The 27,738-nt window shown below is 32.5% G+C and overlaps 1 protein-coding gene across 1 annotated transcript in view; it reads left to right on the top strand.

Annotated features, from left to right (window-relative positions):
- The window catches only part of EYS (eyes shut homolog), a 1,532,152-nt gene that overhangs the window by 918,603 nt on the left and 585,811 nt on the right, over positions 1-27,738 (top strand). The window contains exon 24 of the mRNA XM_038554428.1: positions 24,861-25,051. Coding sequence (XP_038410356.1) covers positions 24,861-25,051 — 191 coding nt within the window. The remainder of the gene's footprint in view (positions 1-24,860; positions 25,052-27,738) is intronic.

The following is a 27,738-nucleotide window of genomic DNA, read 5'->3' as shown; positions in this document are numbered from 1 at the left end:
GAAGTTATTATGGTAGTCTAGATAAGAGCTAATACAAACCACAATATTATTATTAGAATAATATAAAGAACTATGATGCTAATCTCTTAATTGTTAAAGTACTTTCTACTATACATTACCTAAAGATTAATATTTCTCTGTAATTGATTTATTCTGATATTTTGATAGTATGAGAAAAATATTAAAAATTATGATTTTAGTAATATATACATTCAATAAACTTCTAGGAATACCTTATTTAGCAAAATTACATACTCTCCACCCATGTCTTCACCTAGTTTACATGTAAAAAGAGCAAAATGCATACTCTCTTCTATTGTTGTAAAATCTTGAAAAATAATCAGAATATTTCTATGATATTACGTTGCTTACCTTTGTGTACTTATAAATTCATAAGAAAATAACTTTTAAATTAAGATAAAATCAGTTACTACCATTATAGTATAGTAGGTTTTTATTTAATAATTAAACTTAGAGAAGATTCTTATACTGTCAAAGTCCTAGTTTTCTCAACTTAAATTGAGATTATAACAGCTCCTACTTAATATGGCTATTATGGAGATTAAATAAAATAACCCTTATAAAACACTTCACATTATCTGACAAAGAGTAAGCTACATAAATATTATTAACCAATCATCAAATAGAAAGAATGGACAAATGGATCTTCTAGTATTATTACACATTATAGTAATAATATATTTTCTTTTACAGAGCTTTTGAGTATAGAGTGAAATTTAAAAACATTGAAAAATTTAAAATTTCTTAAATCATTTTTTCAGTCATTCAAGTAATTTTATTAAGCATCTATTATGTACATTACTCAAGGTCTTGAGCTAAAAAGAAACAAAAACTCAGTTCTAGCCATAAAATTTTACATTCAAGTGGAGGGAGCTATTTAAAAAAGTAAATATTACTCAAAATTAATATATTTATAGATGCAAGTACAAGGGATAATAAGAATATAATGAGACCACATAAACGCCCTTTTGAATCTATAGTATGGTTTTATAGGGAAATTCAGTATTTGTGTTGAGATGACCAAAAAAATCAGTTTGCTAAGAATATAACTGTTAGAAAACATTCTGCAGAAAAAGAATGCAAACAGGCACAAAGAAGCATGCATATATTAATACATTACTACATGCTTTTGCTGAAGTGTAACTGAGAACAGTGGTCAAATAACAAGGATGGAAATGAGAGGTCTATTTTGTGGATAACAAAAGTGAGATTGAAAAACTATGACTTTTTTGACCCATTCAGCAGTAAATAGGATAGCACTGATTTGAATACAAATAGTTTCTGAAACCTTTCTTCTATTCTACATTGCTCTAATTTTCAAAGGCTTTTTGTCAAGCCATGTATTATCAAACATGGAACACATGTTTCCTTTTGAAGCAGTATTTTGGTACAGAGTAAGTTTCTCCGCTGGTGCATTGGCTCTGCTATAATGTTTCTTAAATACTTATGAATAATACCATGATTTGCCACTGTTTAAAGTGAAAAGCATTTATGAACTGAAAACCGAGTGTCCAAGATACAACAATGAATAAAAGGGGTAAACGAATTAGCAATGGAGCGTGTGGGAAAGAATGGAAGACATAATTTCAGTTATACTGGTAGATCAATTATCAGACAGCATGAGTCAGGGACCAAACCATTTACAGACTACAGGCACAAAACATATGAATTTGATATGATTATATCAAAACTTGCCTTCCAGTTATAAAATTCTATGATTCTAAGACTCTAAAATGACAATGTGAGGTGGTGGTGGTGGTGGAGGGCGTTTCAAGTAAATTACAAGTTATGTCCCTGCCATTTGCAATGGCAAATCTAAAAACCTGTCCAGTAGCTTGTTCTCCAGCAGGTTAGATATGTACTGGCATAAAAAACTAAGGATACATGTGCAGCATTAAATAATACTTATGAGGTAAGAGGAGAAGGAAACTATTTTTTTTTTTTTTTTTAGGAAACCATTTTTAATTGGAGAACCCACAACAAATCCACAATGGAGGGTGTGATAAGTAGAGCCCTTGAAGAAAGTAGTACTGTTTTTACTGGAAAACCATGGGAGCCAGTCTGAGGGATTGAGTGAGCCATTGGTAGAGGACTCTGAAAAAAGGGCAGGACAGGACAGTCAGGAGAGTAAGCCTTCCTCTTTTTGTTACATTGGAGAATCACATTTCCATATTCCACTGAATGTGTCTCTATTGCCTTTATGGTACTGAATCTTTGCTGTATGGTAGATTTAAAGTGTGCGTTTCACAGAGTTGTACTTGCCCCAAGCCATTTCAAGTCAGTGACCAATTGAATGGTCTCATTTGTTCAGGCCTATGTAAGATGTTTGAGCTAAATAGTAATTTTTAGCATGCAATGTGCAATGGCAAATCTAAAAACCTGTCCAAGAGATGGAAATTTGTGTGTGTTTCCTTATGACCTACGTGCCTTTGAGGCAAAGAAATTATTTTAAACTGATACTGGCTTGTGTCTCTTTGGCAATAATAATGAATAGGGAGCCAAATGACTAGCATAATTGGCTCTTCTGAGATGATAGGAGCAGTGGGGAACCAAAGAAATTCCAAATGAACACATTTCTTCAATTAATAGAGGCTTTTTAAAAAGAAGAAATATATTTCTTATACTTTTTCACTCTAGGCAAGTGAATGAACTACCTCACCTTGCATACACCCAGTGATCTGGAGAGGACTTGTACCATTGTATCACTTTGAAAGGGATCTCCAAATGTAGAAGCAGAAAAAACAGGCATCTTACTTTATTTTTATTTTTTTTTAATTTTTTAAAAAATTTATTTATATTAGTCAGAGAGAGAGAGAGAGAGAGAGGCAGAGACATAGGCAGAGGGAGAAGCAGGCTCCATGCACTGGGAGCCTGATGTGGGATTCGATCCCGGGTCTCCAGGATTGCGCCCTGGGCCAAAGGCAGGCGCCAAACCGCTGCGCCACCCAGGGATCCCCGGCATCTTACTTTAAACAATAACATTATCATATCTCCTGCTGTTTTTCATTTCCATATTGTAGCAGATCTTCATAGAGTGTCTGAAGTGTGACACATAATTAAGGTAGCTTACAATCAATCCAGTGCTAAAGACAGACATGCGAATAGTTAGCTATATGTTAAGGCAGGACAGTAGGACAGCATGGATAGAGGACAATGAGGAGACATTAACCGTTTGTGTTCAGGCGAGCTAACTGAAGGCTTCTTGGGCTGAATGGTGCCTAGTGAGTACCATTTAAAAAAAAAAAATCCAAAACAGTAACGTATTTGATACAAGAGACTTTCAAGTTAAGTGAAAGTTGTATTTACTATTCTCATTTTAAAGAAGAGGAATTAAGGCCTAGAGGTTCAAGTGACTTGTTTAGTATAACCGAATTAGTAAGTGGCTGAACTGGGCCTAGGACCCAATCATGATAGTAATAGTTGCCTGGTATTGAGTATTTACCATGTGCCAGAGATTGTGTTAAGAACTCAGTATTTTTTTCTTATTTAATATTCATAGCAACCTATGAAGTAAGCCATATTTGTGGATATATTGAGGAGAAGTAAAATGATGAATTGGAGGATTATTATATATTAGCTTTAGATAATAGAGCATGAGGAGATTTAACAAATTAAAGGAAGACACTGGGAGAGACTGAGAAGGATTTGTGAACATAAGAGTGTCTTTAGTAATTCAGACTTGCTAATATACTACTAACTTGATCATAGTGTAAAAGAAAAAGGAAAGATATTTGTAAATCCGTGTTTTCTCACCTGTTTTCTAGTTGGCCAATGTGTCATGGTGGGAGACCCCAGGAGAAACAGTTCCGTTTGAAAACAACTGTGGTTATCCATTGTCCTGAAAGCTTTCCCTGCCCTTTACTGTGACCAAAGAGAGCTGAATTCACAAGAGAGTTAGGAGAGTTACAATTGGGACAACACAAATGCTGTATTATTTCATATAAGAAAAATTGAAGTTTCAGTAACTTACCCAAAGATTCACAGTTATTAAATTGAACTAAAAAAATAATAAATAAATAAATAAATAAATTGAACTTAGGTTTTCTGACTACAAAACTCAAATTGTTTAATCATGGTACTGTGTTGCTCTTCTGGAATACATAACATGCTATGTCTTAACAAAAACTTTCTGCTTCTAATGCAGGTTTTTGAAATAAAGTGTACATGAAAATTTACCACATTGAATTAATTCTGATAAAACTGGTAATTAACCATGACCATCAATATTAATAGCAGGAAGTGAAAATAGTTATGATCTGTGGTTCCTATCATCATGAAGTGTGCAAATTTATAATTAACTTGATAAGCTTCTAGAATACCAATAGGATTTAAGTCAATTTTAAGAGTATTCTCCTGTATTCATTCTATGATTCTAGGCAATAATCGTAATGAGCAATAAATAAGTAAGTAAACAAAAGATGAGTGACTGATGGTGGGAAATGCATGTGCTGTTTCCTTGTTACCTTTTTTCTTAAGCAGGAAAGCAACTTCTCATGGTATCACATGTGTATATTGTTATTGTACTTTAACAACAGGAAGACATTATTTGGTATTTATTCTAGCCATGGGAAAATTATGAATTCATATGTAGAAGTTACCAAGATATCAGCATGTAGTGTATTTATAAACAAGAACTAGTTTATTAGGATGCACTGAAATAGGGGAGAATACACGGACTCAATCTTAGCAGACCTCAGGAAGGAAGTTAGAAGCGGGCTAGTTATAGGAATATGGGGAAGGGGTAAGCTTAAAATGATTAAAGGAGAGGGTTTTTCAAGTTGGGGAATTGAAAGTGAATGAAAATGGGAGTATAATAGCTTAGAATTTGTAAATACAGTTAAGCTAAGGTTTTGAAGCAATAGTAAGCTATTGCTTGATAAGTGAGCTATTTTGATCAGATGAGCAGATAATTGGTTCTGATAAATTGGCTTGTATGAATATCGTGTAATGAAAAGTGAGATTATTTATTGATGTAGTCTTATCTTTGAGTACAAAGATTTCCTAGTATCAACAACTAAGTCACGTTACCAAAGGTGGGTTATAAGCTTCTCTAAATTATGTTAACACAGACGGCCCCATTCTATGTGGGAACCATTCTGGCTGTTTATCCACAAGTCTCAAGGTGAGAGTCCAGAGATCCTTTTTAACTCTGTTAGTGCCCGTTCTGTTCGTGCCCTTTTGTTATGTAATCAGTAGCTTACTATAATTCTGACATCTATTAAAAGGAATTTGAATACTTTTTAAAGTGAAAATTAGGCACATGGCCTTTTATTTACTGTTTATTTGTTAATATGTAGTACAATTATATTTGATTTCCTAGCATTTACTTATAAGTGGCATTAGGATTTCTGTGTTGGCTTTGTAATCATGAATTCTAAAAAGGTCATATTAGCAAATATTTTATTAATTAGTGCTTAAGTGTGTTAGTTGAGAAACATTTACTGACAACAGATTGACTTATGTATAGCAATTACTGTTATTTTTTATTCATATTAAAGTAGTGTGCCATGGCATTGGGTAGTTATTTCTCCATTTATATACTATAAAATAAACATGACACCAAATTTGATGTTATTAATGACACTTAGACTTTTATATATTTCAAATCTTAATTTCCCAAGCTACATAAAATACAATAAGATAAATATATCTAGAGTTTTTATTAAATTATAGTTGTATCTTCTTCTTTTATATTAGAAACTAAATTTTCTTCTAAATTTTCTTTTGCCTAACAAATATGATTTGACTAATAAATGCTAGATGGTTACTACCATTATGGTTTTGTTTCATCAAAATAAATACAGATGGTCCCTAACTTAGGATGGTTCAGCCTATAATTTTTTGACTTGCATTTAAAAACAATGCATATTCAGTGGAAACTGTGCTTTGAATTTTGATCTTTTCCTGCACTAGCAATTTGTAATATGATACTCTCGTGATGCTGGGCAGGGGCAGCAAACCATAGCTCCCAGTCAGCCACAGGATCCCAAACATAAACTGATACAAACATTCTGTACCAACTAATACAACCATTCTGTTTTTCACTTTCAGTACAGGATTCAGTAAATTACATGAGATATTCAACACTTGATTTTGCCCAGATGTAGGTTAATGTAAGTGTTCTGAACATGCTTAAGGTAGGCTAGGTTAAGCTATGATGTTGGGTAGGTTAAGTGTATCAAATACATTTTAAACTTAGAATATTTTTGATTTGTGATGGGCTTATTGGGATATAATCCCATCATGTATCAGGGAAGGTCCGTAATAAGAAAAATCAATGCCCAAATTTATTATTCTTTGTAGCAAAATTGTGGGCTAAATATTATAATTTTAATTCAAATTATAAAAATACATCCTTTCATCTTCTGTGAGATATCAAAGTGTTTTTAGTTGAATTCCTTCATAAAAACATAAGGTTTAAATCCAGCTTTACAGCTGAAGGATGGTATGTGTGTGACTATTTCAGGATGTCATTATGACATATTAAGCTTGGATGGACCAATGATGACAAAATTGCTGCATTGAAATGACAGTGATTTTTAGCTATTTATTCCATTAACTCTTGTTTAATGTCTTATTTAAACTCCCTGAAGTACTGTTTTTGTAGATAGGTGCTAGTATGTAGATTAATATTTGAGATGTATTTTGTTTGTTTAAGATTTTATTTATTTATTTGACAGACAGCTCAAGCAAGGGGAGCAGAAAGGGGAAAGAGAGAGGGAGAAGCAGGCTCCCCAAGAATCAGGGAGCCCGATGTGGGGATCGATACGAGGACACCGGGATAATAACTTGAGCCTAAGGCAGATGCTTAAGCAACTGAGCCACCCAGGTGCCCCTTGTTTCTGTTTCTGATGTGTCTATTTCAATAGTCATATTTAAATGTCTCCTAATCAGCTAATATACCTGTTTTTCTTAATTTTTGTAGCTGAAATATCTACATGGTAAACCAAATTCTCCACTAAATTGATCAGTAAAAAGACTTAAATTTATACTTATCATTTCCTGGAAATAAACAAAATCTGAGCTTGATGAGTTCTGACAATGGCTAAACATGTTCCTTCAAGTCAAGATGAAAGGAAAATGGTTTTATAAACATGCTAAATTTACTGAACCAAATATGAATCTGTGTGTTTTCTGATGATTTTTCTTCTCATCACTACATTTCTCCCATGTTGACTTCTGAGATTAATTAATTTGTAATGGTCTAAATCAAGACTAGTCTCAGACAGTTGGGAGAGCTGACTCTCATAGGCTCCTCACTTCTTTCAAACAGAATTATAATATGCAGTGACAGCAGCAGGATCATTTTTACTTAGCCTCCATTAGCAGGGTCATCAGAAGGGAAGGCTTGTGGACACTTTGAACCTTGTAGCCGTAACTGATTTGTACTTTTATTCAGTTTTTCCCATTTCCTTTTATAGTGAATTCTGGCATCCTAATCTAATATAATTCTAGAATATACTATAAAGGGCACAGGAGATCTGAGACAGCAGAAGACATTAAAGATTTTATCAAGGATAAGAAACAATTTCCTTTCAAATAAGAAAAATTAGTCCCTGAAGAGAAAAAAGATAAATAGGTGGAAGAGTTCTTGACTCATAGTGGGTACTTGGCCTGTCACAGCTGAATAATGAAATGAAAGAATGAATATAGTGAACTCTACACTCTGGCAAAATGTGTGAAGAGTCTTCTTTTCTTCTTTTTTTTTTCTTTTAGCATCTTTTTTTCTAGCAACATCGGCACTATCACCAGTTTGTTAACTTCTCAAAGCAAGAAGGGAGAAAATCTTATCTCAGTAAAGGCAGAGAAGCAGAGCCCTTGGCTGTGGGGAAGCTGTAGTACAATAGAGCTAGAAGGGATGTCATGTTTCCTTTCAGGATTCCCAAGATTTCCTGGATTCACAGGAGTCTTAGAAAGTGCTAGTAGGATGAAGGTGGAACCAGTTACTCATGAATATTTTCATACTTGTTTATGAAAAGGAGCAAATGGATCAATTGTGCACATGAAGCTAATGAGTTTTGAGACTGAGTTATTGAAAATTCTTAAAGTTGGTAAACAAATTTTAACATATGAGTTATATTAACTTTGTTATTTAAACTTCTTTGTAATAGTTCCTTGTTTTTAGGAAAACCTGAAAAATGTTATGAAAGCAAAATATGGCTTTGAGTAGGAGTGGATGGGAGAATATGCTATGGAAAAATAAGTAAGAAAACTAAATAATTGAGTTTTTGTCTGCTCCAGATTGTTCATTTTAAGACCACAGCTCTGCTTCCCAGGATAGATATTGAACATCCAGGACTTAAATCAGTGCAATATCTGACATAGGTAAAGTAGAATCCACAGTCAGATGTGTCATTTAAAATGGAGACATTTTCTTAGGGATAAAATCGCATAGAGATTCCAGAGTTACTCAGGCAACAAACTAAAAACTAGTCTAACCACCATCCCATTTACAGTTATAAAGTTTTACTTTTCAATTTGTTTTTATTACATAGTGAATAAATACAAAATACAACAAAGACAAACTACATAAATAAAGAATGACACATGAAAGAACTATACCTACTGGCCACATAACATAAGAAGTAGAACATTATCAGCAACTTTTTAACACCCATATCCCATGGCTTTCATTTTGCTTATTAATCTTTGATATTTTTTTATAATTATACATCACTAAACAATGTAGTAATATACATGCAGTATTATATATAATAAATAATGTATTTTATTGTAAAATTATTTTATTTTAAAATTCATGTACATAAATTTTACAATATTGTATACATTTTTTTTTGCTGCTTACTTTTTGATCAACATTTTACTTATTAGAATCTTCCATGTTGATGCATACTGCTTTTTTCCTACTACATGCATGCATGAGCTTCTTTAGGGCATAAGCATAAAATAGACTTGCTGCATCAGAGAGGGTAAAAACATTGAATTTTTTTTGATGATATCAAAACATTTTCCAAAATGACTTCATTTGTACCAAATCCCAATCAAATTCTGTAACAGTATTGGTTATTTTATAAATTTAGGGACACCTGGTATTTTCATACTGAAAGTTTTTGCCATTTAGATAATTATAAAAAATATCTTATTGGAGTAATTTGCAATCCCTGAATGCTAATAAAGATTAGCATTTTTTCTATGTTACTGATAATTGGTATTTTCTCTTTCAGAAACGTTTTTCCAAGTCATTTATGCTCTTTTAAATTAGATTAATTGCTTTTATTGGATTATAGTTTCAGTTTGTCCATGTTTAATTTTGGATTGTGTGTTTAATGTTGGATAACTGATCTCAGTTATATGTTTTGCAAATGCCTTTTTGGTGTTTATGGCTTGTTATTTTTAGTGTTTTCAGATTAACATAAATCCTTAATATCCTCAAATATGTCCATCCTTTCATTTTTGAATTATTGTTTTTGTGTCTTTTTAAAGAAATACTTCTTTTGCTAAAATAAAAGAAGTGTTCTGCTATATGTTCTGCCAAAAGCATTAAAAAGCTGTTTCCCCATGTACTTCGTAAGCCACATAGAATTGATATTTTTACATATGGCTTTTAATTATGAACAATTTCAGTTTTGTTCATAAGGACAAAAAATTGTCTCAGTATCATTTTGAAATATTTGCTTTCTCTCTCGTGCAAAGACATCTATTTTGTTCCTTGATGTTTTCAGACCAAAAAAATAAAAAAGGCAATACTTACTTGTTCTTGATTCCTTTAGTTTTTGAATGACTTAAGGCAAATTTTCTCCTTCATGTTAATTTTCCTTAGGAGACTCTGACAGTTCTTAACTTTTTGTACTTCCATTACTGTACAATATCTTCCTCATATTTTAGAACTTAGAATATGGTGAATATATCCCCATAGCATACTTTTCCCCTTATGTAAACATACCTATCTTTCCCCAAAACATTTCTTTTCTTTTCTCTTTTTTTAAAGATTTTATTTATTTATTCATGAGAGACACAGAGAGGCAGAGGCACAGGCGGAGGGAGAAACAGGCTCCCTGCAAGGATCCCAAGGTGGGTCTCCATCCCAGGACTCTGGGATCATGACCTGAACTCAAGGCAGATACTCAACCACTAAGCCACCCAGATGCCCCTCCCCCAACATTCCTATTGTTTACTAAAATATAAGGAAATTACTCCTGCAGCAAAGTTACGAAGTTTGGAAAGGCAGTCTTTTCATGCGCTTAAGATTTGGTTTGTCACTATAAATGGCAGAGATGAGTCAAGTGCACTACTTTTATATTTACTATGATTTCAGATATAAGTATTACATCATCTTATTTGTGTTCTGCATTTTTTTTTTCCTTTTGTCTTTTTTCCCTTGGCTATGTTTTGATTGCAGGAGCTTTTCATCGAGTCTTTGCTCTAAAATTATAAGTTATCTGCTGTTTCTGTTTCTTCAGTGTTAGTCATTAAATTTTCATCATGCATATGTACAATGTGTAAATTTTATCAGTATTTATTCGATATTCCTACCAAATACAAGGATCTTTGAACACTGTTTCTCGTCTCTGCCCTTCTCTTTATCTAAGATTGTTTTCCATTTTTAACTCCATATTATTTATACCAGAAATCAATTATTATATGTTTAGTCTTATCTATAAATCTTGTATTCCTTTGTTCAGGTTGCTTTATTTTGCAAACTTTTCATATAATTCTTCAATATTGCTTTTCCATATTTTTTTCTTCTCTACTTTTGAATTCTAGATGAGTACATATTAGATTCTTCCCTCTTTCTAACATGTTTCTTAACCTTGTTTTCATACTTTTTATCTAGTGTTTGCTGCACTCTGGATATTTATTCATATCTACATTTCAGTAGATTAATGATCTTTAAAGCTGTGTTTTCCACTGAGTTTTTGTTTCAGATATTTTATTTTTCATTTCTACAAGTTTTATTTGATTCCTTTTCAAATATTCTTGGTCCTATGTAATAGTTTTTCATTCTTTACATTTTTTATTCAATCTCTTACTTTTTAAACATGGAGCAAAACTATTTTATATTCTACATCAGATTATTTCATTAGCTGAAGTATATATGTTTTTTATATTCTTGCTGATAGTTTTTTGTTCATGGTGCTTTGTTTTTTTTCTTTTGGATGTTTGACAATTCTTTGAAAGCACCTTGCCTTGGAGTTTTATTGATAGGAATTCTTAGAATTCTGGTTTTAAAATGTGTTATTCTACTTAGGTTTTGTGATTTTATTTTTCTGCCAAATGCTTGAATACTGCGAACTGTGTATCACTTAAATAAATTCTAGATTTGAGGTCTTCCTAAATTAATATGAATGCATATGCATTAAATTAATACATCTAGAATGCACTTTATATATTAGCAAATTCATTCTATAAACATACAGGAGGACTAGATTTTGGTTATAAATGCTCAGGATTTTTTTTTGCTTTTTTCCCAGCACTATGGCCAAACAGTCATTTCTTTACCAACTTCTTATATATATGGCAGGTTTATTTATATCTCCCTTTTGGAGTTTAGTTTATGTAGGGATTTCTTATTTGACTCCTAATCTTGAATGGGACCTACACTCTTCTTTCCTATCATGTGCCTCATCAAAACAGAAGTTTTCAGACTTCTACAAGGTCAGCCTTGTAGGAATATAACTTCATTGCACTTCCATTTGTATAGTTTTCAACTTCCATATCTAGATTGGCCTCTGCTCAATATTGCATTTTAAAGTGCTTATTAAAATGTTTAGCCACTGTATTTTATCTGTTTATATTTTTCTGTTTTATCAGGTAAATATAGCCCTACATTCTCATAGAATGGAAGGAAATGGAATCTGATTATTCAATTATGACACTTTCTTGTTGGAATTAGCAAATATCTAGCAACTCTGGGAAATCACTGGTCTCACTTTTTGCTACATCCACAGTGACACTACTTTTATAATAAACCAAATTAGTTCTAATTTGTATTTTTATATTATAAACCAAATTATGCATCTAATTGAATAATTCCCACTTTTCTAGAAATTCCAAAAATTGAAAGACTCCTAAGTATCAGGTCTAAGGTTTCCCATCGGATTTACAATATTAGATGAAGCCTTGGTAGTAGTCTTGAATATAAGGATCACCTGTGGACAGCATTAGCTTAAGTAACATTTGTAGATGTAGACTGAATGTAATAAAATGTGCCATCATATATAGTACTTCTCTATAAGAAGGGCAGATTCTACAGGTCTATGATTTCTTGATAAACTTACAGTTTCAACAAAGACCAGAACTGTAATATAATCCTGATAGAGTGAGGCAGAGTTCACATGTATTTTGGGTAGTCCTTTATTTTTTTTTAAAGATTTTATTTATTTATTCATAGAGACCCAGAGAGAGACAGAGATCAGAGACACAGACAGAGGGAGAAGCAGGCTCCATACAGGGAGCCCGACGTGGGACTCGATCCCGGGTCTCCAGGATCACACCCTGGGCTGCAGGCAGCGCTAAACTGCCACGCCATCAAGGCTGCCCAGGGGTGGTTATTTATTTATTTATTTATTTATTTATTTATTTATTTATTTATTTATTTATTGTAGTCCTTTAAAAACAAGAGTTTATTAACTAAGCTTAGAAGTAATTCTGTAGGAACATAAAGAATTCTGTGGACTTTCTAACTGAAAACTGTAGATTAACAAAAACTAGCAGTCCAGTTAAAGATGATTAAACTTATAAATTTACCTGCATTTCCTCCTGAAATCCTACAAATAATAAGAAATATATATATATATATAAATCCACTAAGACAAAGATATAATAGTAGAAGAGAAAACAGACATAAAAATTTGGAAGCTGAGAAACAATTGGACAAATGATAACAGACTAAACAGACCTGAGAATTGGAAACTAAAATTGGCAGTCGGAAATATAGAGAGCATGGTGATTGATAGCATAGAATCTATAAAAGCCTCAGGAAATGGCAAGACTAGATGATGGGAAGTGTGAGCAAAAGTGGAGTAAAAATCCCACTAGTTAAGTGTTTTAGAGTTGATACATTTTTTACCAAACCACCTATGTGCTGACATAATCAGCAGTCCTTGAATGAAATCCGACTAATTTTTAACCTTAATATGTCAGGTTATCCTGCATAGCCCACTGAGCTCACTGAGATGTACAAGGACATCCAGATGACAAGAAGCTTCAAATCTTTACAAGATATTTTCCCAAGGAAATTCATATCTTTCATTTCTCACTTTTTTATTGCAGTTTGTTCTCTAAGCTTTATATCACTCAAATTAACACATCTTTATAACAACTTTGGAATTAAAAGAATGCATTTTGCATTATAGAATGTGTCCTCAGAGCTGTGAAGTGGAAGTTTTTTTTTTTTTTAATAGTAGGAAAAATAAAAATATAAAACTGATTATTGCAGCTTGGAGACATTCTAAGAATTGACAGATTTTAAAGTCTTTTTTTTTTTTTAAGATTTTATTTATTTATTCATGAGAGACACAGAGAGAGAGAGAGAGGCTGAGACACAGGCAGAGGGAGAAGCAGGCTCCATGCAGGGAGCCTGATGTGGGACTCTATCCCAGGTCTCCAGGATCACGCCCTGGGCGGAAGGTGGCGCCAAACCACTGGGCCATCAGGGCTGCCCAGATTTTAAAGTCTTATCAATATGCTTATTAGAATTTTTCATCTATATATGTGTATATATACATATAATTTTTTTACATATAATTTTTAATTGTTTATCTATTGTTTTTAAGTAGGTTCCATGCCCAGCATGGAGTACAACACAGGGCTTGAACTTACTATTTATCTCGAGATCAAGACCTGAGCTGAGATCAAGAGTCAGACACTCAATCAACTGAGCCAGTCAGGTGCCCCAACCATTAAAATTGTTCTTAACTAGATGAACTTTCAGTAATATAATGTGTTTCTACTAGACCACTGGAATTTTCATATGTAACAGTTTCAAAATGGGTCTAAGGAAAACAAATTCTGTATTTAATGTGTTTGTTCCTCAGCTTTCCATTAATGCCATTCCCAGGATGGTTACAACCCCCACCCACTCTTCCTTCTTTATCCTGATTTTTCTGGCCCTTACCTCCATTCTGGGAATGTCACTTTTTTGACTTGTAACCTTCCCCACTGTACTCTCATAACAAAAAAAGATATCATCTCTTTTTTCTTTTCATCATACTTCATTCCAAAAGGACTAGAAATGGCTTAAAAATGCCACATAGTACAAATAACTGAGGAAACATGATGTACTTTATGCCTTGACTCATTTTAATGATGAACCTACATGTTGATAAAAGTCATACTAAAGTGTCAGTGGCAAGTAGGCCTTTTAGAGTTTTCTAAAAGTAGATGTTTTCAAAATAAATCCTCTAACCTGTCACACCTGAGGGAAGATGTTTTTATGCAAGAACCATTCTCATCAGGGACATTTAGGTGGGTCAGCGGATGAGTTTGAGCATCTGCCTTTGGCTCAGGGCATGATCCCCGGTCCTGGGATCGAGTCCTGCATTGGCTCCTGCAGGGGGCCTGCTTCTTCCTCTGCCTATGTCTCTGCCTTGCTCTCTGTATCTCTCATAAGTAAATAAAATCTTTAAAAACAAAACAAAACATTCCCATTCAGTGCAAAGTAAAGACTGCTGTGTGTGTATGTGTGTGTGTGTGTGTGTACATCAGGGAGGGGGAATTTTCTCCTACCCTTCTTGATTCTTTTGGCTAGTCTAACAATTAAGTTGATATAAGACAGATTAACAAGAGAAAAAAAAAACATTTAATCCATACGTACAGCAATCTCATAAATATGAAATCCCAGAAGTGATCAAAGCAGTATATTTATATACCTTTTAGACAAACAATAAATTTGCACTGACAAGACAAAGAAACTTAGGCTTGGGTACTAATAAGTAAAGAAACTGAACAGTTTTATTTCCATAGGCCTCTTGGCCCTGATTTTTCTGCCTTTGGTATTAAGGATGTCTCTCTACCTCCTTGTACAGGGAAGTTACCTTTAACATGGGAAATTTATTTCCTACTCTCAGTGGGAGAAGATGGTCAGAGTGTCTTTTTGTACTAGCTGTTTCTCTAATAACTTTAATTCAAAATAATCAATATGCCACTTCGGCATATTTTTGAGAAGCCTGCCCTGAGCTCCATATATACATATATGTGTGTGTATAAAACCATATTATCTATATATTCCTTAACTTGCGTGGTCTCCCTTTTGTCCTTGTATCTATGTCCCACAGTTTTGAGGAACATGATTTTTCATTTGTATTCTTCCCTGTAGCCAGCTGCTGGTTAATAGCAGAAATCATTCTTGAACCTCTAACAATGTTGAAAGAGCAGCTGAAGAGTTGGAAATTAAATTTAATTAAAACTGATTGCTAGGAACAAGGTGAGATATGGATAATCACTATTAACACCTTTATTTATCCTCTTATCTATCAGTAAAGTCTGAGCATCGAAAAGAATTAAACCTGATAATTGCCAAGACAGCTTGAGGGGGAAAATTAGACTATAGGCATCATTGAAGTAATATGATAGATTGTAAAATAAAGTACATGAAAAAAGAATATTTGATGAGTAAATATTAAGTATTTATGATTCTATTTTAATTACATATGAGTGAAGAATTAACTATTTAATTCCTTATGCATTGAGCAAATATTGTACTTTTGAAATGCTGCCCCAAATAAGCAGCAGTCTATCTAGAAAATTAAAAAGAGGTTTCAAAGTTTTATTAATTATAATGTAAGTTACTCATTTGGTTATGTTGCATAAAGGAGAGTACTGGTAATAGCTTTTGTGTTTTATTTTACTGGAAATTAATAAAAAACACATATCAGCAATTAGTTTTTAGAACTTGTTAAATTGATACTTTATTCCCAGATGTATTATGGGCAACCATTATAGTCTAAATCTGATAGCTTCTGATAAATATACAATGTGACGTGCCTGCTTATTTTTATCCATACTTAGAGCCCTAGGCTCTATTATGATGATGTACGTTGGCAGATAAAAATTACTTTTTTTTTATTTTAAAGATTTTATTTATTATTTTAGAGAGAGAGAGTGCAAACAGGGGAAGGGGCAGAGGGAGAGAGAGAAAGAGAAAATCTCGAGAGACTCCACACTGAGCACAGAGCCCCTGTGGGGTTTGATCTCATGATCCTGAGATCATGAGCTGAGCTGACACCAAGAGTCAGACACTTAATGAACCACCCAGGCACCCCAAAGTTACTTATTCAACATAAATACTTATATGTTTATAAAGTTGTTAGTACTAATCTTCTATATAGAAAAAGTAATTTGTCAGAATCATAAGAAAAAGTAAATACAAAGTCATCTCAATATTGAAGCAATAAATCCATCCTAAATTTGCATGAGAGTCTTTCAGGAGACTGCTAGAGCCCTAGAGCAACAGAAAAATCCTGAGTCATTCCTTTTGTTTTCTCTGTAAATTGGTTGATCAAAGGAATGAAAAGTTTAAGTGATAACAAAGGTTTCCCAGTGCTACCACATTCTTATCTCTCTGTGGAATGGTATTTTCCTCATCAAATTATGTTTTAAGTAGTGGGTAGATTTCAAATAAAATAGGAATACTTATAAACCCCATATGCATGGGCAGCCCTGGTGGTGCAGTGGTTTAGCGCCACCTGCAGCCTGGGGTGTGATTCTGGAGACCTGGAATCGAGTCCCATGTTGGGCTTCCTGCGTGGAGCCTGCTTCTCCCTCTGCCTGTGTCTCTGCCTCTCTCTCTCTGTCTCTCATGAGTAAATAAATTAATCTTAAAAAAAAACCAACATATGCCTATAATATTCCTTAAACATTAAACAGGAGAAGGAAAAATTATACATCATCTCGAAGATTAAATGTAACTCAATTTCAGGGTAGATTTATTAATTAAATATTTATTGCAAAGCAACTAAGAGCTCAATAATGATTTTCTATCTATCTATCTATCCATCTATCTATCTATCATCTATCTTTTTTTTTTTTTTTTTTTTTTTTTTTTGAGGAAGGATCTTAAGCAGGCTCTATGCCCAGCATGGAGCCCAAGGGAGCACCATCTCAAAACCCTGAGATCGTGTGATCTAAGCCAAAATCAGGAGTCAGACACTTAACCAACCGAGCCACCCAGGCACCCCTATAAATTATTTTTAAAAAGCAATACTCAAAAACTGGATTATAAGCACTTTGGAGCCCACTGGGGCACTCTTTGTACATTTAGTGATGCTAATCATTACACTACATTACACTAGTCTCTCACATTACAGAGAATGTATGAATTCAGTGTAAAGATCCACACTGGACCTATTATAAATGAACTTTTTTTTTTAAAGAATCGAAATACTGTATGTTTAAAATAATTGATAAGCAGCCTTGTTCACACAGAATAAAATTGGTTAGAGAACATGTGCTTTGATGAAAGAAGCCAATTTCTGAGAGATCTACTACTTTGATCAAATTACCTTCCCTAAGCTTCAGTTTCTTAGATAAACTGGCCTGTAAGAACATTAGCCTTTCATGTTTCCCTGGTCAAGATGAGAATCAAATTAGATGATGCATATAAAGGTGCTATGTGAAGAATAAAGTATAATATGCATTCTCATTAGTAGTCAAAGTTGCATGTTTAGTTTTATTCACATTTTTTACTATCATAAAAATAGGTAAGAAAAAAAAAAAAAAAACAAAAAAAAAAAGAAAAAAAAATAGGTAAGAATGTGAGCTGCTCCTATTATTATGGGAATAGTGGGCACTTAAGGATCTCACAACAGCTCCACTACATAAACACCTTGGAATACTTAGGGTTCTACCCAGAACTGTATAATGTGGCAATACCCTATGCTTCAGACCTTCCTAAATATATACCTGAGAAAAATATAGAGCATAAACATGGAATACCTATTTTAAAAATAAGTTTTAGGGGCAGCCCTGGTGGCTCAGCGGTTTAGTGCCGCCTTCAACCCAGGGCCTGATCCTGGAGACCTGGGATCGAGTTCCATGTCGGGCTCCCTGCATGGAGCCTTCTTCTCCCTCCACCTGTATCTCTGCCTCTTTCTCTCTGTGGGTGTGTCTCTCATAAATAAATAAATAAATAAATAAATAAATAAATAAATAAATAAAGTCTTTAAAAATATAATAAAAATAAGTTTTAGTTACAAAACCTTTGTGTTTCGAGGCTTCTTTCACATATACAGTAGTAGTATTCTGTTATAGGTAGTCTGACTTTCTGTGGTTTCAGTTACCTGTGATCAACTGTGGCCTGGACACAGATAATCCTCCTTCTAAGGTACTGTCAGAAGACCAGTAGTAGCCAAACACTGTATCACAGTTCCTCTGTCATTTACCCCACTTCATTCCATCAGGTAGGCATTTTATCATTTCACATCATCACAAGAAGGAGGCGTACAGTACAATAAGATGTAAATGTAGGTTCAGTACTATCTTTAGTTTCAGGCATCCACTAGCGGTTTTGAACATATCCTCCACAGATAAGGGGGGACTGCTGTACAGACTAGAGCAAATTCTTTATGAAGCAATTCCATATATATTATAATGCAACAACTTTGTTATTATCATTGCATTGATAAACTAAGAGACTCAAAGAGGTTGAACTATTTCTCTAAGATTCTATGCTTTTAAGTGATAAAGCACATAATTTAGCCCAAGAATCCCAACTACAATTAGATTTGTTGTAACTACCATTTCAGAATAGGTACCACCTAAATTAATGGGTAAAGATGGGGAAGTAGAGAAGTGAAGTGGCTTCTCTAAGGTAACACACAGTAAGTGACCAAAATAAAACTATAAAACACCTTGCAAGTCACTACTTGCCTGCTACAGCATTCTGATTCCTAATCAGTACATTAAATGAAATCCTTTATAATTGCTTGAAGATGTTTTATAATTCTTAGTTTATAGTTTGAGTTACATTTGGGGTGGCAAGTAAACAAAAACACTGCCAAAATTAGAAATTGAAATTCATGTTGCCCAATTTGTTTAATGAAGCTAAGTAAAACTTAAGTATGAAAATCAGAAAGGGTACCATGAAAAATGAAATTTTAAAAGCATTCTCCATCATGAGCTTAGATGAAATGTCCTAAACATGAATTCTTGCAAATGAAATTCATGTATGTACACACATCATAAGCAAATGAAATTTATTTTGGGGAAAAATAGAAGTTAGTATTAGACTATCAAAGCTATAATTATAAGCATGTCAATAAGTGAAAAACTGATAAATTAAGTCCTGCTAAAAATTTCAGACAAGTACAGAATAGAAGGAAAATTCCTTAACGAGTTAAAAGATACCACTTACTAAAGAGCAAAACGTTACATTCAAAGCGGAAAGCATAAAAATCTTCCCTGAAAAAAAGAATCTCATTAACATTACTTCAGTCTAGTGTTTTTTTCTGATAGTCTTGGCACTGTATAAACTAATAAGATAGTTTAAGAATTATGAGCAAAAGAATGAAAAATTTCATTACTCACAAATGACACAGTATTACAAAAACGGGAGTTCAATGAAGCTGCTCAATATACAGGTCAATTACATTTCAATATGACAACATAATTAAATATATAATGTTACATTTAAAATAGCAACAAATTAAAAAATAAAATAATATAAAATAACAACAAATTCATAAGATTTTTAGAAGTTAATCTAAGAAAATACGCACATGATCTTTATGAAGAAAAGTTATATTAAAAATGTTTTAGATTACCTTGTAAAATGAAAACATACCATGCCCATCTTATGAAGATAAGGTATCACAAATATATCAATTAGTTACAGTTTTTTTTCTATAAGATCATGGAATTCAAATCAATTACCAATATAAATTTTTATATAATTTATTTAATAGGACATTTGCACATGTAACTGGTTCTATTTATATCAAATGGCACAAGACAAGCAATATGCATCACAATCCTGAGGAAGGGTAAGGCTTGTCCTTTCAAAATCAAGACATCATAAATCTATACTAATTAAGTAAGCATTTGATTGGCTTGAGGTTGACAATCTGTCCAATGGAAAAGGATAATGATCTTGGAAACAGAACCCATGTACAGGAAGGATGACGCATGACAGGACTGGTAATGCTGATGAGTACGGGAAGGTTGGCTACTCTATAGTTATCCTAGAGTGATTGGTATTCCATATTAAAAAGCAAAAAGGGTAAAAATGTTTGGAAAGATTCTATACGGAGTAAATATTAAGTAATTCTATCATAGGCGATTAGCAAAAACAAATGATTTAAGCAAGAGAGTGGCATGATTTGATTTGTATTTTAAGAGTTACTTCCAGTCCTTAGAGGTGGCTGTATATGGAATTTTCTCTAATGGTAATCTTTTTCTAATTGCTGGTGAAAGGAAAATATAGTGATTATAGTTGTGCTTCCTTTCAAAAAGATTGTTAATTGCTTTCAGAAAAAAATTTATTCAACTACTTGACTAGCTCTCTCTCAGCTTTCTTTGCAATCATCTGTTTTCTTAAAATCTGCCTCTATAGCTCACATTTATCATACATTTCCTTTGGCTTAATCTTAACTGAATATTCCTTTTCCTTCCTTAATCTTAAACTGAATATTCTGGCTTTTCATGTCAGTATTGTTTTGTAAACTTTTTTTTTTTTGCATCATACGATTAATACTTGCTCTATAAATTATGTCATTGACTTACAGTCCATGGACTAATCAATCTGTGAAAATCCATGAAAGAAACAGAGATTTCATGATTTATTTTGAAATATGCTTATTTCCTACAAAAGTATTCTCAAGTGGCATGAATCTTTAAATTGCCAGGAAAAAAAAAAAACCAGCATTTAAGAAAGTATATGTATTTAACAAAACCTGGCACATAGTGTATAAATGTTAATTTTCTACCTTGCTCCTGCTTTATTAGTCGATACTGAGCTAATTGAGATGAATTTAAATGGATTGTATAAAGTTGGATTTTAAGGTGAATGAAATACAATTTGTAGAACATGGAAGTATAAAGAATTAAACATGTAGAGTATTTTGTAGTGATAAAATCCAAGTTCTTTCTAGAAATAATACAAATGAAGAAAACAAAGTCACAGAGAGTTTCTGTAGCTAATACATGGTTGCTGATCCGATTACTAGTAGAACAAAGCATCAAGACTCAATGTTACTTAATAAACACTCCATTATATCTTCCTGTATGTATTATATTTAAGTGTTAAACGCAGTCTTTTATCACATTAGTATTTCTCTATTTTAATGGAAAATTTTGCATATACACACATATCACTAATGTTCACTATTATTTTCTAAATATTACTTCCAGGATGCATGAAATAAAAAGCCATTTTGCATTTTAGTTGTGAAGTATTTAAAATTTAGCTGGTAATACATATTCCAGAAAGCAATACATTATCACTCTTTCTTTGAACAATTATTCATGGATTGCACTGGTATTAACAATAATTTATTGGAAGTAGGGTTAAATAATACATGTCCTTTATTTAAACTATTCAGTCATTATAGAGTCATTACCTTGTAGATAAGCCTACCTTGTAGATAAGCTTGGTATTCAATTTTTCCAAAAGATTCCAGTTTTCACATTTAACCTTACGTATAGAACACTAACAATGAAAAAGAGTCTGTTACTTAAAATCTATTTAGTATTTTGTGATCTACTAACCAAGAAACAAACAAACAAACAAAAAGTCTCAGGCTGAGAATCCTGTACTTTTAAGAATTACACATTTTATTAAAAGGAAAATATGCTGCTGGAGTAATTGTTTATAACTTATCAAAGAATTGGATATTATACACAAGAGTTTTATTTTATTCTAACTTAAATGTTCATATATGCCTCAGACTCTGCATTATTATATTCTCCTAAGATCTTCTAATCTATTTAAAACCCTCCTTTGTACAGTAGGGGAGGGGAGGGTTATTGACTTCTTATTTTTCACTAAAATTGCTTTAAAATTTACTTTACCTTCATGTAGTGAGAATGGTTGTGGGTCAGTATGCACTGGAAAATAAAATAATTAGGTGTCAAAAAATTTTTGGCAACTCTCCACCTAGCAACAATTAAATTTTAAATATGTTTTGTGTATGGCTAGAATCATCCTTGTACTCTGTATGTGCTATTGGAAATGAAGGCAAGAACTATCATCTCAGAAGGGAGCAGCAGACACAGGAAATTGGAAGTTCTAGCTTGGACATGTAATAGAGTACTTTGAGTCTTTGAATCTGACAGTCAGCTATTATTAGCCAGGAAATATGGCATGAATCTGGGGAAATACTGGGATTAGATTTTTAGTATTCTTCCAAGCAGAATACAAATTTTGTTCACTATGAATTCCTCCCCACAGGTCTCAATAGAAATTTACTCCACCCTCCACAGTAGAATCAGTGACCAGTTCTAGCCAGTTAACTGCTAGGAAAGGTTCATTCTATACTTGGGAAAATTCTTCCTTTCTTGAAAACATAGGAAACTGAGCGATTGGACACAAATGTGGAAGTATGTCATTTAAACTACCACTGCCCACCATATTAGAATCAGAAGAAGACAAGGCTGCTTAGAAATTCCCATGTGAATAGCAGAATGGAGGGACAGAGCAAATCTAGGTCTCCTCTGAGGAATGAACTGAGCTTTTTAGAGTCCATCTGAAAGCCCACCTTATTCTTGAAGTTGCTTTTACTTAAGCCATTGAATTTCTTTATTTCTGAAGCTACCTTGAATTGGGCTTTCTGGTTATATGTCCCAAAAGCATACAAACTCACTCAAAGGTATAATTATAATGTGAGGATATACAATTCAGATAGATTCTTCTTTTTGAAAAGATGAAAACTGAAAGGCAGGAACTTATTTAATTGTAGATAATGAAAAATGTGTTGCATTATTATTTTACTCTAGTACATCATTACTGGAAATAGCCTCTACACTTACTCTTGCTTCATAAAACTTCATTGCTTACTGTCACCACTCTTTTTATTTGATTGTCTTTGCTAAAAATGTAAAATAAAATCTGTATTCATGCATGTGAATAGGAAACACTAGAAATATGGTCAAATTACTATGGCTTTATGTAAAATATTTCATGATTTTCTTTATCCAAACAAAACACAATTCAATTTTCTCAATACATTTAAACAAAAGTTATAGTTTTTATAAGAGATAGTATGGTTTCACAAGCTTGAGAAAACCAAGCACTTGGCACAGAATGATGAACCAAACATATATGGCTCTTGACCTCATATACCTTACAAATGGGTGCATGTGTAGGTTTTCATGTAAAGCACTAGTCACATAAAACAACTTAAGTTTTAAAAAATTAGTCCATAAAAAGACAAAACAATGAAATTAAAATTTTTGAGTTTGCTATTGTCATTTGGATTGTATCTTTCCAAAATCCTTAAAAATAAATAGTAGTTTCTTCCTTTCACCAATGTTGGGTCTATTCATGTAATACTAGTTTTCGTCTGAAAATAGTTCATGCTCTTTGACATTTTGAACTTTAAATCAAATGGCTATTTGTCTCCATTCCCAATTCATTCAAATAAGTGGCTGAAACCTTTTAAAATTACTTAATATGTGAAACTTTATTGCACTATGCAGGCAGCATCATTATTAAACTCTATAATGAACAAATATCTGTTTATTTCACATAACAATTGAAGTAGTTAAGATATCAAAATTAAATACACATTGATAATATTTTCCATCTTTGAGCCACCTTCACCAATGAATTTTTTTATTAAAAAAATCTCATATGCTTTTATGTCTACAAAGTACACTTTTCAGGAAGTATTTTGAAATTTCTTATTTCTAGTTGAAAGAAGAAATTCTTTGAAGTTTAGCTGATTATTTCGTTAGAGTGTTTTACAAGTTTGAATATATAACACAATATTTTGAAAACTTTGTTGAAAATTTAAAATAAAAAACACCACATAGGATATAAACTCTGTAGAAGATTTAAAGTACAGATTTTTAAAAGAGTGTTATCTTATGGTGGGCAGCAAACTAAAAGTTTCATGAATAATCATTTGTATTAATTGTAAAAGAATAAAACATTAGAAATTCTAAAGGGAGTTTGTGTATTTATCGCAAAAGGAGCAGAAGGGAAGAAGCGAAAGGAGATAACTCATATCTATTGTTACAGAAATATCGTAAAACAATCAGTCAACTTTTTAATCAAACAGAAGCAAATTTTAATAATGGAAAGTAACATTAAAGGAGTAAACTAACTAGGTATCATTAATCACCTATTTATAAATTTAAGAAATGTAAATTGTCCAGATATTTTACTCAAAGTGTCTATATTTCATTTCAAAGATTAAGGCTAATTAAAATAGAATCATTCAGAAGATGAGGAAAAAAAGAACAAGGGAGTGATCATTTTTAAGGAAGTTCAGTTAAAATAGTGTTGCTACAAAAAGATGACAATTCCTTTACTTCTCAATAATCTCTTATCAGCCTTCAAAAGCTACTCAATTAAATTAACAGTAATGACATAAATCATAATTTGGTACCAACATGTTATATATACAGTGAATAAGAACTTCTTTAGAAAATATTCCAATTTCTGTTGACCTGTAACATAAAGTATAGCTGAATGCACTGTTGAAGATTAATCATCTAGATACTCCTGCCTTCCAGTGAGATTTGATCACGAAGCCCCCAGTATATAGAAATTATGATAAAGCACTGTGACTATGGCAGAGGAAACTGGTACCCAGGCTTGTAGCAGGCAGAAAAGAGTCAAGTATGAGCCACTTCAGAAGATATTATGCTAATGTTAATGTGAACCCAAGTATTGAATATTCAACTCCAACCTAAATTGTATTTTCTTTCTGACTCCACAGATTTCAACTGTGCTTGTTATTATGGAGATTCATATCTAGAATTTCAGAAAGTGTTGTTAAATCCACAAAATAGCATATCACTAGAATTTCAGACCTTCAACTCCTATGGACTCCTGCTGTATCTCAAGCAAGACTCAGATTCAGTAGATGGGTTTTTAATTCAATTATTTATTGGAAATGGTACTTTACAGGTAAGTTACTACATTTATTTCATTTAAAGGAATTTTAGAAAGTTCTGATTCTTTAGTGGTTATTCTCAAAATTTTATCTTAAATATGTCTTTTATAACCACCAGTAGTCTGTGTGTTATGTTTTTGTAATTTTGTGTTCAATATTATATAACAAAATAGAGTATTTTAAATAGCTTTAATTCTCTGTTTTTAACCTTTTTTCCACTGTGGTGTTTCCAAGTATCCCAATGATAGAAATTGCCACCATTTTTTTATATCTTTAATGGAAGATGTGATCTGGGGAGCCCTAAAATTTTTTCAGACAATCCTTAAGGGAAAAACTACTTTCATAAAAATACTGTTATTTGCCTTTTTCACTCTTATTCTCATAAGTGGAGTTCTTCAGAGACTTCATGTCATGTGAGATGTCATCTTTCTGATCATTAATGTAATGTGTACTTACACATTTTTGTATTTTAAAAATGTCTGTTTTAAATTTTAACATTATGGGATTCCTGGGTGACTCAGTGGTTGAGTGTCTGCCTTTGGCTCAGGGCATGGTCCTGGAATTCCAGGATTGAGTCCCACATCAGGCTCCCCTCCTTGAGGCTCCTTCTTCTCCCTCTGCCTGTGTCTCTGCCTTTCTCTCTCTGTGTCTCTTATGAATAAATAAAATCTTTAAAAAATAAAAATAAATAAAATTTAGCATTATAATTATTGACAAACATAACCCAGTAAACAAAAACTCTTTGGGGTCCTCAGTAATTTTTAAGAGCACAAAGAGTTTCTGAGATCAAAAACTTTGAGATATGGATTTAACACACGGTAGTCTTTATAACAACCCTTTTTAAAAATCCAAGTTTGCTCTTCTTTCAACACCATTCTGCCTTAACAAATCAACTCATATTCTTGTAAATACCCCGATTTAGGAAGTCATCAAACTCATCACTGCAGTAAGCCAATAAACTCAACATAGAGTAATATATGAAACATAATACTGTATTTTTATCTACCATTTCTTTTCTGATATGATTTAAATTTGTGAATTTCCCTGAAACAGTGAGTTATACCTTATAAATTAAATAAGCCATATTCCAGTTCGATTTTCTTTAAATGTTCATCTTTCTTAAGTAATATAAACTCATATATATTATTTAGTACAAAGTCTGATGCCATTAGTAAATATCAGCCAGATGCACCAATTAGTAGCAGTAGTATTTTTATTCATTCATGTATATGTTCACTCATTCATTGAACATTTATCTATTATCAATCATTTTGCCAGGTTCTGAGGATTCAGTGAAGAATTAAAACACTCTTTTTTTTCTTGTATAACTTCCAATTGATTATAGAGCAGGTAAAACAGGAGTAAGAAAATAGAATTATAAAATAAATAGAATACAGTAAGGAATCCTCAGAATCATTCTTACCCTTAAAGTTTGTTGATCTCTGCTCTATAGCATTTTCCTCAACTAAAGACCAAAATTTTCCATTAATCTTATAACAAGCAGAAAGAAATGTAGAGACCAAATGTAAAAAATTAAAAAACACACATAATATTGAACACTGGCCACACTCAAAATGTTTCCCTTCAGTACATTTTTCTGCCCTAGACTCAACTCCCATTAACTAAGTGTCTGTCTCAGCTAGAGAACATCACTGGGACATCTCCAAGAGACATTATGAGGAATTACCAGAGACTTAAGGGACTGTGGAAGAAAATATTTTATGAAACAATGAATCATTGGAGACTTCTTTCACTTTCAAATGAATGAAAATACTTTCATAATAGGTTGAATCAAGACATTGAGGAATTCTAAAACCACAATGGTTTAAAAAGACATGTAGAATTTCTTTTCTTTCACTATTATTTATATTCCCCAAATGAGTAAGAACATATGATGGGATGAGCACTGGGTGTTATTCTGTATGTTGGCAAATTGGACACCAATAAAAAATAAATTTATTATTAAAAAAAAGAATTTCTTTTCTTTAGGTTTTATGACAAAGGATATATATTGATATGTCTGTAATAATTACTATCGTTTATTGAATTGAAATTCTATGTCAAAAAATAAATAAATAAATAAATAAATAAATGAAATTCTATGTCAGCCTCCATCTTGAGAAGATTCATTAAGATCATGGGCTCTAGAGCTAGACTCAGTTTGGAGCCCAGCTCTGCCACTTAGGAGCTTTGAGACCTTGCAAGTCACTTAAGCGCTTTGTGCTTAAATTTACTCACTTGTAAAATGAGGGTAATAAAGATTGCTATGAGGTTCAAATTAGTAAATGAATAAATGTTGTGATGTAAATGTAATACGAGTAAATAAAGTACATGCATATAAACACGTAGAAAGATGTCTGGGACATATTAATCAAATGCGAAGTTTAGGTATTTTCTCTCTGCATCTCACAAAACTGCTTCTCACAGAGTTTTTGGTATTATACACGCTTTTGGAACTCTTTTAAGAAATGTAGATAAAGAATTTTTACTTTGTTGTGTAAAGCCAGAATTCTTGTTCTTTCTGCTCACATCGCTGCTTCCTTGGAATGATTTAAGGGAAATTTCAGTGTTATTCTATCTTCATGATTTTAAGATTTTCCTTGTTCCGCTATGATTTGTTGAGACTATGCTCCAATTTCTTCATCTATTTTTAAAGTATAATCATATGAGGAATGCATTTATGTTACAGTTTTCACAAAAA

Source organism: Canis lupus, chromosome 12, assembly GCF_011100685.1.
Source record: "Canis lupus familiaris isolate Mischka breed German Shepherd chromosome 12, alternate assembly UU_Cfam_GSD_1.0, whole genome shotgun sequence".
Taxonomy (NCBI): domain Eukaryota; kingdom Metazoa; phylum Chordata; class Mammalia; order Carnivora; family Canidae; genus Canis; species Canis lupus.
The sequence above is the reverse complement of the archived record's forward strand: the minus strand, read 5'-3'. Positions and strand labels throughout refer to the sequence as shown.